The 14,585-nt window shown below is 44.5% G+C and overlaps 1 protein-coding gene and 1 long non-coding RNA gene across 6 annotated transcripts in view; one reads left to right on the plus strand and one right to left on the minus strand.

Moving 5' to 3' along the window:
* LOC141054964 (uncharacterized) overlaps positions 1–6,369 on the plus strand; it is a 100,248-nt gene extending 93,879 nt beyond the window's left edge. For both annotated transcript variants that reach the window (XR_012221448.1, XR_012221449.1), the window contains exons 2-3: positions 5,824–5,934; positions 6,074–6,369. This is a non-coding gene — a long non-coding RNA (uncharacterized lncRNA). The remainder of the gene's footprint in view (positions 1–5,823; positions 5,935–6,073) is intronic.
* The window catches only part of TRIM67 (tripartite motif containing 67), a 779,172-nt gene that overhangs the window by 630,081 nt on the left and 134,506 nt on the right, over positions 1–14,585 (minus strand). For all 4 annotated transcript variants that reach the window (XR_012221447.1, XM_073551878.1, XM_073551876.1 and 1 more), the window contains exon 3: positions 245–367. Coding sequence is in view for 3 of the 4 variants with exons in the window: in XM_073551878.1 (XP_073407979.1) it covers positions 245–367 (123 nt within the window). In the remaining variant the exon portion in view is untranslated. The remainder of the gene's footprint in view (positions 1–244; positions 368–14,585) is intronic.

Consider the following 14,585-nt stretch of genomic DNA (forward strand, 5'->3'; position numbering starts at 1 on the left):
GTAAAACCACCAAAGCAGAAATTTAACATTATTCAGTAACAGATTGCACAGGTGTGATACCTGAAAAAAAATTGTGGTTTAGTCAATGTTAATCCTATATAAGCCCAATAATCTAGCAAACAATTTTGATGTTTATTGATAAGAAAATTCTTAATTACTGTAGGTAATTACTGTTACTAATTGTATTATTATTACATAATACTTGTTCCGTGTCTTTTTCCAAAGCTTGAACATTGCTCCTTACCTTGAATTTATGTTCTCGTTCCTTTGTGACTTTGGTAAGCAACTTTGCCTTTTGCCGATTTAATGCATCCACTAGAGCATCACATTGAGCAACCAAGCATGCTTCATACTCTAGTCCATTTTCCTAAAAAGACACAATAGAAACAATTGGTCAACATGCAAACAAAATAAAAAATAAATAGAAAAACTGTAATGCTCTTGCTAAATAGGGTTCTGCATAAAGAAAATATTGAAAGCGAAAAAGAAAAAAATAATGTATGTTGTACAAATGTAAATGTTTGTTAATTACAAAAGTTAAAAAATATACAAAAGATATATAGGCCAGGAAACATAGAAACATTGTGTGAAACAGCCAATGGATGGCGCTACACGATAAGGTAAAATACTTCCAAAATATAATGGAAATATAAAATGATTGTTATATGTATAGTGTAGTCAAGCAACCTCTCTGCACTGTGACACTGAGACAATGGTGCCAGCAAAACAAGATACCCGCTATTTATATGGCCAGGGACATGTGACTTCAGCAGCCAATAACAGAAGACCTTGTGTCATGACGTTGTAGATGGTTTCTGCACCCTGATTGGCTGCCAGAATAAAAACACATAAAGATAAGGACAGTTCATTTTCCCATGCTGCCGAGTTCACCAGGGGTCAGGCTGGGAGGCTGCGCAGCATGAGCGACGTCACCGCTAGTCACTGGTGCTGCGCAGACTCACAGCCTGACCTGCCAAGAACTCGGCAGCATGGGAAAATGAACTGACACTTTCCCACACTGCAGAGTTCACCGTGGGTCAGGCTGGGAGGCTGCACAGGCAACTTCTCATTCATTCCCCCTTGGTTTTCAGCCAGGGCGGTCGCATTAGCACCACTCCCGGTTGTAAACTATTTAACCCACAAAAATGGATTTATGGGACTGACTGTACACCAGAGAGGTATGGTATATTGCTGCTTTTTTATTTTTTACAGGAGATCGAGGGATTCATTTGGATTTAGCAGAAGAATAAAGATGGCAAAACTGTGTGTTCTTTTATTTCATTAAAATACTTTATTCTGCGTGTGTGTGTGTGTTTATTTAACGATTTACAAACTTCGGGATTAGGAATGGAAAGGTGTCTTTTTGACACCTCTCCATTACTAACCAGGCTTAATGTCACCTTACAATACAAAGGTGACATTAATCTCTTATTACCCCATATGCCACCGCTACAGGGCAATGGGGAGAGGCTAAGTGTCGGAATTGGCACACCTTACAGATGTGCACTTTCTAGGGTGACTGTGGCAGATGTTTTTAGCCAGGAAGGGCAAAATCCATGGTTCCTCTCTAGGCTATTAATATCTGCCCTCAGTCACTGACTTTCCCTCTCTGGCGCAGAAAATTGCGCGAGAGCCCACGCCAGCTTTTCCCAAGAATAAATTCTTGTATTAAATACATACAGCTCCAAAATTTTACACACATATACTCCTAACATTATTAGTCACTGACATATATAAATCTAAGTGTTCTGCAATGGTCTACTGTATGTAAGCCATGTCTTCTATACTGTCGGCTCCTGCTTTCATATTACAGAAGCCGAAAAATGAATTACCGTTTTTTCTTAAATCTATCTTTCTGTGCAAAATATATATATGTGTGTGTGTGTATATATATATATATATTAGATATATGTGTGTGTCACTGACATATATACCGTATATACTCGTGTATAAGCAGACCCGTGTATAAGCCGGCCCCCCTAATTTTGTCACAAAAAACTGGGAAAACTTATTGACTCGCGTATAAGCCGAGGGTGCACAGTGAGTGGTCCCAGATCATGCTGCACAGTGAGTGGCCCCAGTTTTGCTGCACAGTGAGTGGCCCCAGATAATGCTGCACAGTGAGTGGCCCCAGATAATGCTGCACAGTGAGTGGCCCCAGTTATCTGCATAGTGTGTGGCCCCAGTTATCCTGCAGAGTGTGTGGCCCCAGTTATCCTGCAGAGTGTGTGGCCCCAGGTATGCTGCACAGTGAGTGGCCCCAGTTATCTGCACAGTGAGTGGCCCCAGTTATCTGCACAGTGAGTGGCCCCAGTTATCTGCACAGTGAGTGGCCCCAGTTATCTGCACAGTGAGTGGCCCCAGTTATCTGCACAGTGAGTGGCCCCAGTTATCTGCACAGTGAGTGGCCCCAGTTATCTGCACAGTGAGTGGCCCCAGTTATCTGCACAGTGAGTGGCCCTAGTTATCTGCACAGTGAGTGGCCCCAGTTATCTGCACAGTGAGTGGCCCCAGTTATCTGCACAGTGAGTGGCCCCAGTTATCTGCACAGTGAGTGGCCCCAGTTATCTGCACAGTGAGTGGCCCTAGTTATCTGCACAGTGAGTGGCCCCAGTTATGCTGCACAGTGAGTGGCCCCAGTTATGCTGCACAGTGAGTGGCCCCAGTTATCTGTATAGTGAGTGGTGTTATGAATGAGTCACCGTAGGAGGCAAAAACAGAAATACTAGCTAAGTCCAGAAAACCAGAGAAGTTGGCAGCTATCGGATTGCAGACCCCTGAACCTATCAACAACAACTAGCAGTAGCCGTGGGGGGTTCCTACGGTGCCCTAGACCCCTCAATCACAGCCGGAGAACTACATAGCCAAAAGACAGAAAGGGAAATCTAAACAGCCCCAGAGCAGACGCCAAAGCAATAGGCAGCCCCCAACATATAATGACGGTGAAGCAAGATGAAAAATCACTCACACAGATAGAAAGATAGGCTGAGCAAATGATGGGGCCCAAGCTAACTAGATAGGACAGGATAGAAAAGCTGCTGTCTGTAATCCGCAAAAACCCTATCAAAACAAGAGCCAACAGCTGATAGGGAAAAAAGCCCTGAAGACACTAGGCCTCAAAAAGACTATATCAGCACTCAGGTATTTTCTGAAGACAGAGCAAAAAGGAATTCAGCTCACCCCAGCAGGGAATGGCAGAAATCAAGGAAAACAATGCAAAACAAAACCAAAACACAAATGCAAAAAGTAGAGCAGAAAACTTGACTTTTGAGGAGCAGGAATCAGACTGGTCTCCTAGAATCCCTCAGAGAGATCACCAGCAAGGCAGAAGGGCGTCGGCTGCCTTATATCCAGTCAGTAACTCCTGTCACCCAGTCATCATCATCCTGCCCAGGTGCCTGGCAATCAGCCTCACTACCCTCCTTCACCAGAAGAGGGAGTTCATCAGACCTCAACGGTGAAGGGGAAAATGAACTCACAACAGTGTGGCCCCAGTTATCTGCACAGTGAGTGGCCCGTTATCTGCACAGTGAGTGGCCCCAGTTATCTGCACCGTGAGTGGCCCGAGTTATGCTGCACAGTGAGTGGCCCCAGTTATGCTGCACAGTGAGTGGCCCCAGTTTTGCTGCACAGTGAGTGGCCTCATCATATTGCTGCTGCCGCAGCATACTCACCTCCGTCGCTGCCCCCCTGCTCATCAGCGTTGCGGGCTCTGCAGTGACTGTGCAGGCAGAGGGCGCAATCGCGCCCCCTGACCTGAATGTCACAGCAGAGGATGCAAGACAGCAGAGCGACCCCCCCCATTCATACTCACCCGGTCCTGGCGCTTTTCTCTGCAGCGCAGCCCCCCTGCTTGTTCCATGTTCTGAGCGCGCTGCTACTCTCTTCCTGCTGCTCTCTTCCTGCTTCAGCGGTCACGTGGTGCCACTCATTAAATATGCGCATATTCATGAGTTTAATGAGCGGTACCAAGTGACTGCTGAAGCAGGAAGGAAGAGCAGTGACGAGGACATGGAGCAAGCAGGGGGGCTGCAGAGGGTGAGTATGATTTCTGACAACCCCGCTCCCCCCTCCGATTCCCCCCCGGTATATGACTCGTGCGTAAGCCAAGAGGGGGATTTTCAGCCCCAAAAAAATGGGCTGAAAATCTCAGCTTATACACGAGTATATACGGTACCTATTCTACGTGTATATATCTATTCTATCTATTCTTTTCTAACCTATTCTATACTGTACCCGGCATCTGCCCGCTTTTAAGCTTTCTATTTATCTATCTATCTATGTTTTGAGGATTATTTGGCTTTAAAACAATGTGTACAGTTGTGTTTTACAATGCTATTTTAACATGAGTTTTTACATAGAGAACTGCTGTATGTAAAAGCTTATGTTAAAATCGCATTGCATACGGATTGCATACGTTTGTCATACGCATGTCATACGGATGTTCCGTGGAAAAATTGCACGGAAAACGTATTACACTCGCATGACAACTCGCATAGCACTCGTTCATTTTTTCGGTCTGGAAATCGGACCATTTTTTTTCTTGCAAATGGGTATGAGCCCTTATTCTCACTGTGGGACATAAATATTTTTTACTTTGATCAATGGTCTCATACACTGCAGTACTTGGGTACTGCAATGCCTGAGACCTGTCAATTCTATACTGCTTCAGCCTATTTGAACAGGGTTATGGCTGGGTCTAACAGGCCACCGTATCCTGGGATCATCAGATGATCAGCACCCGTGACTAAGTTTGCAGGGGAACAATGTTGTTAAAGAGGTGTTTTAACCACTTAGATGCCGCTGTCGCGATTGAGAGCAACATTTATAAGTTTGCTGGAGGGTGTCAGCTGTTATACACAGCTGTCACTGTGGGATCTTCACCCACTGGGGGGCACATTATACTTAATCCTTGCGCCGTGAGAAAGTGGCGCTGAAGTTTAAGGTTCCTTAATAACCTACATAAAAAGACGTATCGGCGATCGTTAAGGATTGGAGTTTACACATACAGTATTACATGATTTTTTGCCCATTTAAAGCTTCCATACATCCACACACTTACACATAGAAAAACACACAATGATATATACACATACACAAAAACACACTCATACAGATACACACATGCTCACACACACAAACTCTCACCTCCTGAATCACACCTGTCACACTGGGCGCATCACAGCTTCCTATCTCATATTGCAGTGTTTCCTCTGCTCTGCATTACTTCAGCACAGCCCTTTCCTGAGCCGACACTAGAGGCTGCTCAGCTGTAATGGGGAAGAAAAGGAGGCACTTAAATGGGGTTACCTCCCCTGCTCCGTGCCCAGAACCACCTGGCCAGGCAGTAGCGTTTCCAGGGGGAACATTATCAGACCTGGACCGACCGTTCCATGTGACCGTGGGGGGCGGTGACCGGGAGAAGGGGCTGTGGACAGGAAACTGAGCATTGGCAGGGCGGAAAAGCAGAGTGCGCAGGAGAGAGAGTGGACAGCTGCACTGAGCTCCCGGAGAGAGCCCTCCAGTTGAGCCAGTTGAGGACTGAGACAGAAAGACAGTACGCAGTGAGCGCCATTTGTGTGAATGTGGACCAGCCAGCCTTCGTGACCGGAGGAGACTCCACTGACAAGACAGAGACAGAGGCTAGAGTGTGCAGGCCCGGAGTGCGCAGTGACAGTCCTGAGACCTCTGAGAGAAGTAACCGTACTGACAGGGTAGCGTGGCAACATTTCTGCGGTGACACGTACTGAGTGTGAACTTGTGACTAAGAGTAGTAAGAGCAGGACTGCCTCTCACTGATCAGCATCCTGTTATTTTCCCCAGAGGCCATTTCCTCATTGTGGGCAGAGACTGGAGAGACTGCATGTGCCCCTGCTGACTGTGCCAACGTTGGAAAAGTTGACCTTTCAATTAAGCCTTCCACAGACTGATACGGTAAGTTTATTCCTGCTTACGTTTATCTCTTTAATCACCCTATTACAGTTACTTGTTACAATTAATCCCCCTTGTTTGCTACTCCCTGCATGGAGTGAATATCCTTGTAAATAAACCTTTAACTCTTGGTCTATCTCAGATCCGTGGCGACATCCTCCGTACCTGCAGATTATTACACAGCTCATTGAGGACAGAAGATGCAATGTATGGAGCATATCCTCTTGATCTACAGTGCAGCCATGCGCCTCTTCCTGACAGAAAGGGAAAGGAAATCAGAGGCAGGTATCATGGCAGCGGGATGGCAGCACAGTGCATAGGCAAAGTATCTTTCACCTGACTCACTGTCGCCCCCAATGTAGTCTGACAGGAAATCTGGGGCTCTGGGCCAAACCTTCAGGCCGGAGCCCCGGATCTTTTACACTAACGACGCCCCTAACGCACAGATACATATAATGGTCAAAGGCAGCCAATATAAGTGGACAGATACATCTAATAGCCAATGACCATCAATATGAATGGACGGATAAAAAACTTGTACATGGACAGATAGCTAATAACTGCCAATGTAAATATGTGAACAAAATAGTGGTGACGAATGAAAAATTTTTTTAAAAAATGTAACAGTGAAATAAAAGAAAAAGGGAAAAGGGGATATTTACATATTGTTTTTTTTATTTCCTGGCCTATATATCTTTTTTTATATTTTTTAACTTTTGTAATTAATAAACATTTACTTGTTTTACATTGATTCAACATGCATTATTTTTTCCTTTTTCATTTTCCTAAAGAGACGTCAATTGTGTAAGGTAATACCTTACACGATTGCCTTTGATTGACTTTTTAAAAATAAAATCTAAAAATATGTTTAGATTTGAAAGTACTGTATATGTGAAAAGGGCTGTAAAATTGTACAGATATTAATTGAATTTAAATATCTTCTTAATGCTTTTCAAAGTAATTGTTTAAAAAAATGTCCAGATTACAGAGGTGCTTCATAGTTCGTGAACCATTCAGAATTTCCAAAATTTGGCAAAAAAAAGTATTTATATGTTGAGCTTGCTCTCAAAGGTTTTTAAGACCTGATAAGGGTACAATATGTGAAATAAATTAAAAATAAATTAGTGAAAAACCAATAAGTACATAAAGTTTTACCGCCACCAATAGGTGACAATAGAAATTAGATCTTATTAAAGGAAACATGGTGAATTCTGAATCCCAATGTCTGGAGTTCTTTAGGAATAAATGATAACCATGACATGAGTGTGACTCTGCAACTGATATCTATATAGCAACCGCTAAGCTGTCTCGTCTACTGTTGTAATCAGGACAACTTGTGAGTGCCGCCTGTGTGCGCACCACCAATAACAGTCACACATGTTGTGGATAAAGATTATGGCCCTGATTCATGAAGGTGTTTACGCCAATTTTCTGGCATAAAAACACCTTCAGGCTATGTGCCCACGTAGCGTTTTAAAACGCTCACTAAAAACCGGACTCCTTCCCAGAAATCGCGCGGTTTTTCCACGCGATTTCACCGCCATTTTACCGCGATTATGATCGCGATTTTGCCGCGATTTTCGCGTGCGATATTCAATCACTTTCCAAGCGATTTGACGCATCTCTTGGAAAGTGATTGACAGGTTGGTCACACTCGTCAAACATAGTGTTTGACAAGTGTGACCAGGTTTTTACTATTGAGGCTGCCTATGCGGCATCAATAGTAAAAGATAGAATGTTAAAATGCTTAAAAAAATCGGGGTATATTTACCTTTCGGCGTCCCGCGCTGCCATCCCGGGCCTCAGTGTTCCCAGTAATGCCTTGCGAGACCTGTGATGACGTAGTCTCGCGTTGCTATAGCGATCTCGCGAGACCGCTAGAGTCACGCGAGACTACGTCATTACAGGGCCTTGCCGCAAGGCATTACTGGGAACGCTAGGCTGGGAATGCAGCGCGGGACATTGGAAGGTAAATATACCCCGATTTTTTATTTTTTATTCTTTTTTTTTACAGGGGTATGGTACCCAGGGCCTGGAGGACAGTCTCCTCTCCTCCACACCGTGGGTACCAACCGCACATGAGACGCTTAACTTCCCGCATGGTGGGCATAGCCACATGCGGGAAGTAAGCGATTCTCATGCACTCCTATGGGTGCGGAATCGTGGCAATTCTTTGCGATTCCGCACAAAAAATGAGCATGCTGCGATTTTTTTCCGCGATGCGATTCCGCCACGGAAAAAAGCGCAGCATTAGCACAGCATGTGCGGAATGCCATAGGAATGCATGGGGGGCGTTCTGTACACGATTTTTAAACGTTTTCGCAGCGTTTTCGCGCCAAAAATCGCGGCAAAAACGCTTAAAAATTGCTACGTGGGCACACAGCCTCAATGTCGCAACTTTTAGCTTTTTCATGCCAATTTCAACTTCCTCTGCCAAAACAGGTAGAGCCAGGATAGTCCGTGGCAGCAGGCTACGCGACTGCTATGGGGCCCCGAGGGGTGAGGGGGCCCACTGGAGTCATACCACAACGGCTGTGCTGTGCCATGTGCCTTTAATTAAACGTGCGTGCCGCCGTCACTATGTACCTGGCTCCTCCTTTCAAGTCCTGCACTAATCCCGGCTGAATTCTCTGGCTGGATTTGCATAAGGACAAGCAGTGTATGCTGGGCCCATGTGAGGGCGGCTACCGGCTGTTGGAAGCAGAGCGTGAGCAGCTGAGGCTATGTGCGGATGCAAGACAGTGATCTGGGCCCGGCGGTGATTTTTTTTTTTTATTAAACCCTTTCTGACATTGGATGCAATAGTACGTTCAAGGTCAGATCCCTTGCTTTGATGAGGGCTCTGGCGTTGAGCCCGCATTAAAGCTGGGACATGTCAGCTGTTCTGAACAGCTGACGTGTGCCCACAATAGGTGCAGGTGGAATCGCAATCCACCCGTGCCAATTAATTAGTTAAATGCCGCTGTCAGCATTTGACAAGCACTTCCGGCCGCAGGTCGGAAATATGTGCATCACTGATAGGGGGTCAGCCATGCGTTGGCATAACAACCAGAGGTCTCCTGGAGACCTCTATGATTGTTGATGCCGGATTGCTATGAGCGCCACCTGGTGGTCAGCGCTCATAACAATGCAGTAATTCAGCTGCATTGAGTTGATGCTCAGATCAAGCTTTTGATTGCTAAATGGCGTAGCGAGAAAAAAAAAATAATGCTAGAATTACATTTTTTTGGTCGCCGCAACAATGCATTAAAATGCAATAACGGGCAATCAAAGGATGGTATCTGCACATAAATGGTATCCTTAAAAACGTCGGCTCGGCAAGCAAAAAATTACCCTTCCCCCAGCCACAGATCACAAAAAATGGAGACGCTACGGAAAATAGCGCAATTTGGAATTTGTTTTCACCACATAGATAAAAAAGAACCTAGACATGTTTGGTGTCTATAAACTCGTAATGATCTGGAGAATCATAATGGCAGGTCAGTTTTAGCATTTAGTGAACATAGCAAAAAAAGCCAAACAAAAACCATGTGTGAGATTGCACTTTTTTTTTACAATTTCACTGCACTTGAAATTTTTTTCCTGTTTTCAAGTACACGACATGCTAAAACCAATCATATCTTTCAAAAGTACAACTCGTCCCGCAGAAAATAAGCCCTCACATGACCATATTGACGGAAAAATAAAAAAGTTATGGCTCTGGGAAGAAGGGGAGCGAAAAACGAAAGCGCAAAACTGAAAAAAGCTGGGGTCATTAACCTCTTCTTGACCAAGCCTATTTTGACTTTAATGACTAGGCAATTTTTTGCAATTCTGACCAGTGTCCCTTTATGAAGTAATAACTCAGGAACACTTCAATGCATCCTAGCGATTCTGAGACTGTTTTTTCGTGACATATTGGGCTTCATGATAGTGGTAAATTTAGGTCGATAATTTTTGTGTTTATTTGTGGAAATTTGGCGAAAATTTTGCAAATTTCGCAATTTTCAAATTTTGAATTTTTATTCTGTTAAACCAGAGTGTAAGGCCGGGGTCACACTAGAGTGAAATACGGACAAGTGAGAGGCGTTAAAACCACGCATTACACATGGACAAATGATTCTCTATGGGGCAGCTCCCATCAGCCGTATATTTCTCGTCCATATTCTACGGTCCGTGTCAACCGCAGCATGCTGTGATTGTCAGTGTACTACGCCTGTAGTACGCCAATGCAAGTCTATGGGTGCACAAAAAATACGCATTACACACGGACCACACGTGTGACTTGCGAGAAATATGCAGGTCTTTTGGCAGGTGACAGAAAATGGGCCAATTCATCATCAGGCTTAGACTTGCTAATTAGCTTAAAAAGCGCTCCAAGCATCCAGGAAGTACGCCTCCATGGAGTCCTGCAGTGTCATGGCACCATACTTCCTCAATGTGGAGATGCTGATTGTACTAGTGCAGGAGCACCCGGAAGTCTGGGACCAACGTGATGCCCATTATGCCAACCGGGCAAGAAAGGAGGCGTCATGGAAGCGCATATGTCGCCAGATATTCCACGATTTTGGTGATCGGCCACGTGAGGAGCAGCAGCAAATGAGTAAGTACAACCCAAAAAGTGTTTAAAATTACCTCACATCAAAAAAGGCATTTAGAATCAGGCCTCCCCCTTCCTGTGCTTGGCCTTTTTGCCTCATGAGGCATGTAGATTTTTATGTGATCCATTGTTTTACACTGACATAGTTTGGCCCAGGCCACAAGCTCCTCATCCTCCTAGCCAATCAAGTTATTAAGTGTAGTTACTTGACCCCTGAACTATTGTGACCCTGTGTATCGGCCTGGATACCCCAATTATATATGCCACCCTGGGTAGAAAGGGGTTTTGCAGATTCTTGGTTGAGGAATGTACGGATCCTTGAAATATTTTTGAGTTGAAGTCGGCAGGAAGCGGAAAGGGCTTGGATATGTGGTTTGAAAGAGAGATCAGTGTCAAGGATAACCCAGAGGCAGCGAGCTTGTGGGACTGGAGAGAGTGGGCAGCCGTTTACTTTAATGGATAGGTCTGTTGGGGGGGTCACGTGAGATGGGCGAAAGATGATTAATTCTGTTTTGCCCATATTAAGTTTTAGAAATCTAGCAGAGAAGAAGGATGAAATAGCAGACAGACATTGAGGGATTCTGTTTAGTAGGGAGGTGATATCTGGTCCAGAGATGTAGATCTGTGTGTCATCAGCATAGAGATGATACTGAAAGCCATGAGATTCTATGAGCTGTCTGAGGCCGAAGGTGTAAACGGAGAAGAGCAGGGGCCCTAGGACTGAACCTTGCAGGACTCCGATGGATAGGGGGCGCGGTGAGGAGGTGGTCTGCGAATGGGAGACACTGAATGTCCGGTCTGCTAGGTATGACGCAATCCAAGATAGGGCCAAGTCTGTGATACAAAGAGATGAGAGGGTCTGTAGTAATAGGTAATGGTCCACTGTGTCAAAGGCAGAGGACAGGTCCAGGAGGAGGAGGACAGAGTAGTGTCGCTTGGCCTTGGCGGCTAGTAGGGCATTGGTGACCTTAGTTAGGGCAGTTTCAGTGGAGTGGGGTGGCCGGAAGCCGGATTGCAAGTGGTCAAGGAGGGAGCAAGAAGAGAGGTGGGAGGATAGTTCAAGATGGACGTGTTGTTCCAGTAGTTTTGAGGCATAGGGGAGAAGTGATATAGGGCGATAGCTAGATGCAGAGGATGGGTCAAGAGAGGGCTTTTTGAGGATAGGTGTGATTGAGGCATGTTTAAAGCTTGAGGGAAAAACACCAGTTGTTAGTGATAGGGAAACCATGTTTCTATGGGGTCCCTTCATACCCTCATACTCATACACCATATTTTCATATTCCTATAAAATTAGCTGACTGCAGAAGTCAACTCTCACCTTAATCTTGTTGTTCTGTGCTTTTACCTCTATGACACTTATGATTCATGTAGCTTAAGGATTTATCAGTAATTCCACGTACCACTAATGGGTACAGAGTCTTAGAACTACAGATAAAGGGGCTATGAACACTTAGTAAGACAGGTTAATGAGGCTAATGAGGGTAATATTAGAGTATTGTATAACAACCAACCTGTATTAACCTTTTTCTGGAAATTCCCGAATGTATCTAATAATTAACGGCCGAATACAATCTGATTGGTTAACGAATATGAATATGATTGGCTGAAACCATTTATGCTTACTGTTGAATAATCAATTGTCCAATGGAATACGATGATGTAATGTTACCGCCTACTCAAATGAGCATATAAGCTACCTAATTAAATTAGGAAATTGTGACATCCTACAGATACATACCCTGTCTCTGTGTGTGTTTGTTCACCACTACTCGAGTAGGCCTCAAACCAAAATCTGGCAACCCTCCAGCATATCGATCTCCCATTGAGAGATAAAGATCAAATCACAGACTCTTCAGTTGGCGTCCCATTGGGGTGGCCTGGTCACAACAGAAGACCCCAGTATCCTGAGATCCGGCACCCGCAGACTGAGGCCTAGAGGACACACAGACCAAAATCACCGGTGAAGGTAAGAGCCATTGTTTCTTACAAAATTCTGTGTCTCCCCTTTGCTACATGTTCTGAAGCCGGCTGTTGGGGTACAGTATAGTCTGTCTTCTTACATACCAGCGCCAAGAACCGTAGAATATCCTTGTGATACACAAAACGTATACTGGAGGGAGAAACCTAAAAGCTGCTACGTATGATTGCAACGTGAATGAATGACCTAACCTTGAGGGTACTAAGAATTCTTTACTGTGTTTTTGCCCCTTGGGAGCGTCTCTCCATGATAACTGGCTTGCCAGGATTCATGTGAGGACACGTCTCTGGCGGCATATGCATAAAGGAGGCTGTGTACGTCCTCTTGGAGAGTGCTAGAGGTACTATTACGGTGTTACAACGCCGGTTGAAGACAGGATAGGTCTATCTACCTTCTATCCTGTCTGATACGCACAAACTGCCCCCTAATGGTGCTAAAGAACTTTGAGGTAGTAGGGATTACATTAGCCTGCATATTAATGATAGCTCTCGTCTTCTGGTTGATAAATAAGATCTCTGAGTATACAAGGTCTAGTAGGTCTAGCTGAAGGAAAAGATTCTTACTGGGCTAATGAGAAAACTTGGGTCATATTAGTCTGCCTATAGTTAATTGGATTTTGCTCTCTGGTTGATATATAGTTCTATTACAGATACTAGGAATAACTGCAGAGAAGTGCCATCTCATACTGAGCACGTAGAGATTTAGTGTGTTATATGACCGGGTGGGTCACGTTGGCCAGACCACTAAATAATTTTAACTTCCTTATCAGGATTCCTATGGGTCTGATGCCTAGCAACTGATGATGTCACGTCAGTTTTAGGACGTAAGTTCGGACACTGAACAGGAACCCCTTATAACAACGGCTCGCAGCCTATGCATCGAATTAGCGAAGTGCCGTCGGCATAGGTCAAGTATATTGCTAGCAAAGTGATAATGAAGTAGGGAGGTGGGCACAAAATAACAGCGCATATTAAGAGAATAGTGAATAGCAACCAGAGAAAGAGGCAGGCAGAGAGGAAAAGAGAGAGATACGGTCTAGGTGCGGCCTGTACATTGAGTTAGCGAAGTGCAGTCAGTATGGGTCCGCAAGCCACAGACATTTAGGCATTTTAGGACAGGCCAGGAGAATTTTTAGCCCCCAATACAGTCAAGTATCAACCAGAAAACAAAGATAGGATTTTAAGCAAGCACCAGGAGATAGAAAGTAGGGGCTGCAGTGATTAGAAGCAGAAGACAGATATAACAATGCTTAATGAGTTAACAGTTTACTGAATCTGTGTGAAAGAATGTGAAAGACCTTTGAGACTCTCTGCTGATAAGGTGAAAGTGCATGATCTCATGTGTAAAAGAAATTCTGTGTGAATGAGAGGACACTGTAGGTTCTGTCTGCAGACTGCGATTTTCAAAAGAAAATCTGATGCGAATCATGTTTTGTATGACAGATGGATATTTGCTGGGACAGTCCCAGGCACGAATGTGAAGAAAGTTCACTATATACAGCGAGGAGATGATTGGTGGGGGCTGTTAGCATTAAACGCCCATATCCCTTTAAGTAATGCGTTGAAAGGTCACACTTTACAAGACCTGAGGTTTAGCGAACAGTTTATATTGCAAAGCCCAGACGGACAAGTTTTCCACTATAGACGTTTCCGTGTCAGGAATAGAGCCCCCCGTTGAGTTGTGTATATTGCGGGTTGCATTATATAGGAAAAGTTCTGTTTGGTGGTCTGAGCTTGCCTTGTGTGTGTGTGCCAAGTATTCCATGAGAAAATGTCGTGCCCTAATTGCACATTTGGATTAATGTTGATTATATCTCCTGAAGGTGGGAGAACTGTCAAAATTATACCAGGAGGGTATATCCAACAGCTCACTGGTTTTGGATTTCTGTCAGACAGATTTCCAGAGTATAAAGTATTCAGGCTTAATGTACATGGAATTCCTGCAATTCCCTGGGTCGATGGAATTTTGCTAGTGACATAGGAAATTATAATCTTGTCAGATGTCCGTTAAATAATGGAGAGCCAGAATCTTACCTGGTACAAGCACAGCTCGCAGCTCTCCTCACTGGGTTCACACTGTAGCATAATACGTATTTGT

This window comes from Dendrobates tinctorius, unplaced genomic scaffold, assembly GCF_039654945.1.
Source record: "Dendrobates tinctorius isolate UK_male_01 unplaced genomic scaffold, ASM3965494v1 ptg000181l, whole genome shotgun sequence".
Lineage (NCBI taxonomy): Eukaryota > Metazoa > Chordata > Amphibia > Anura > Dendrobatidae > Dendrobates > Dendrobates tinctorius.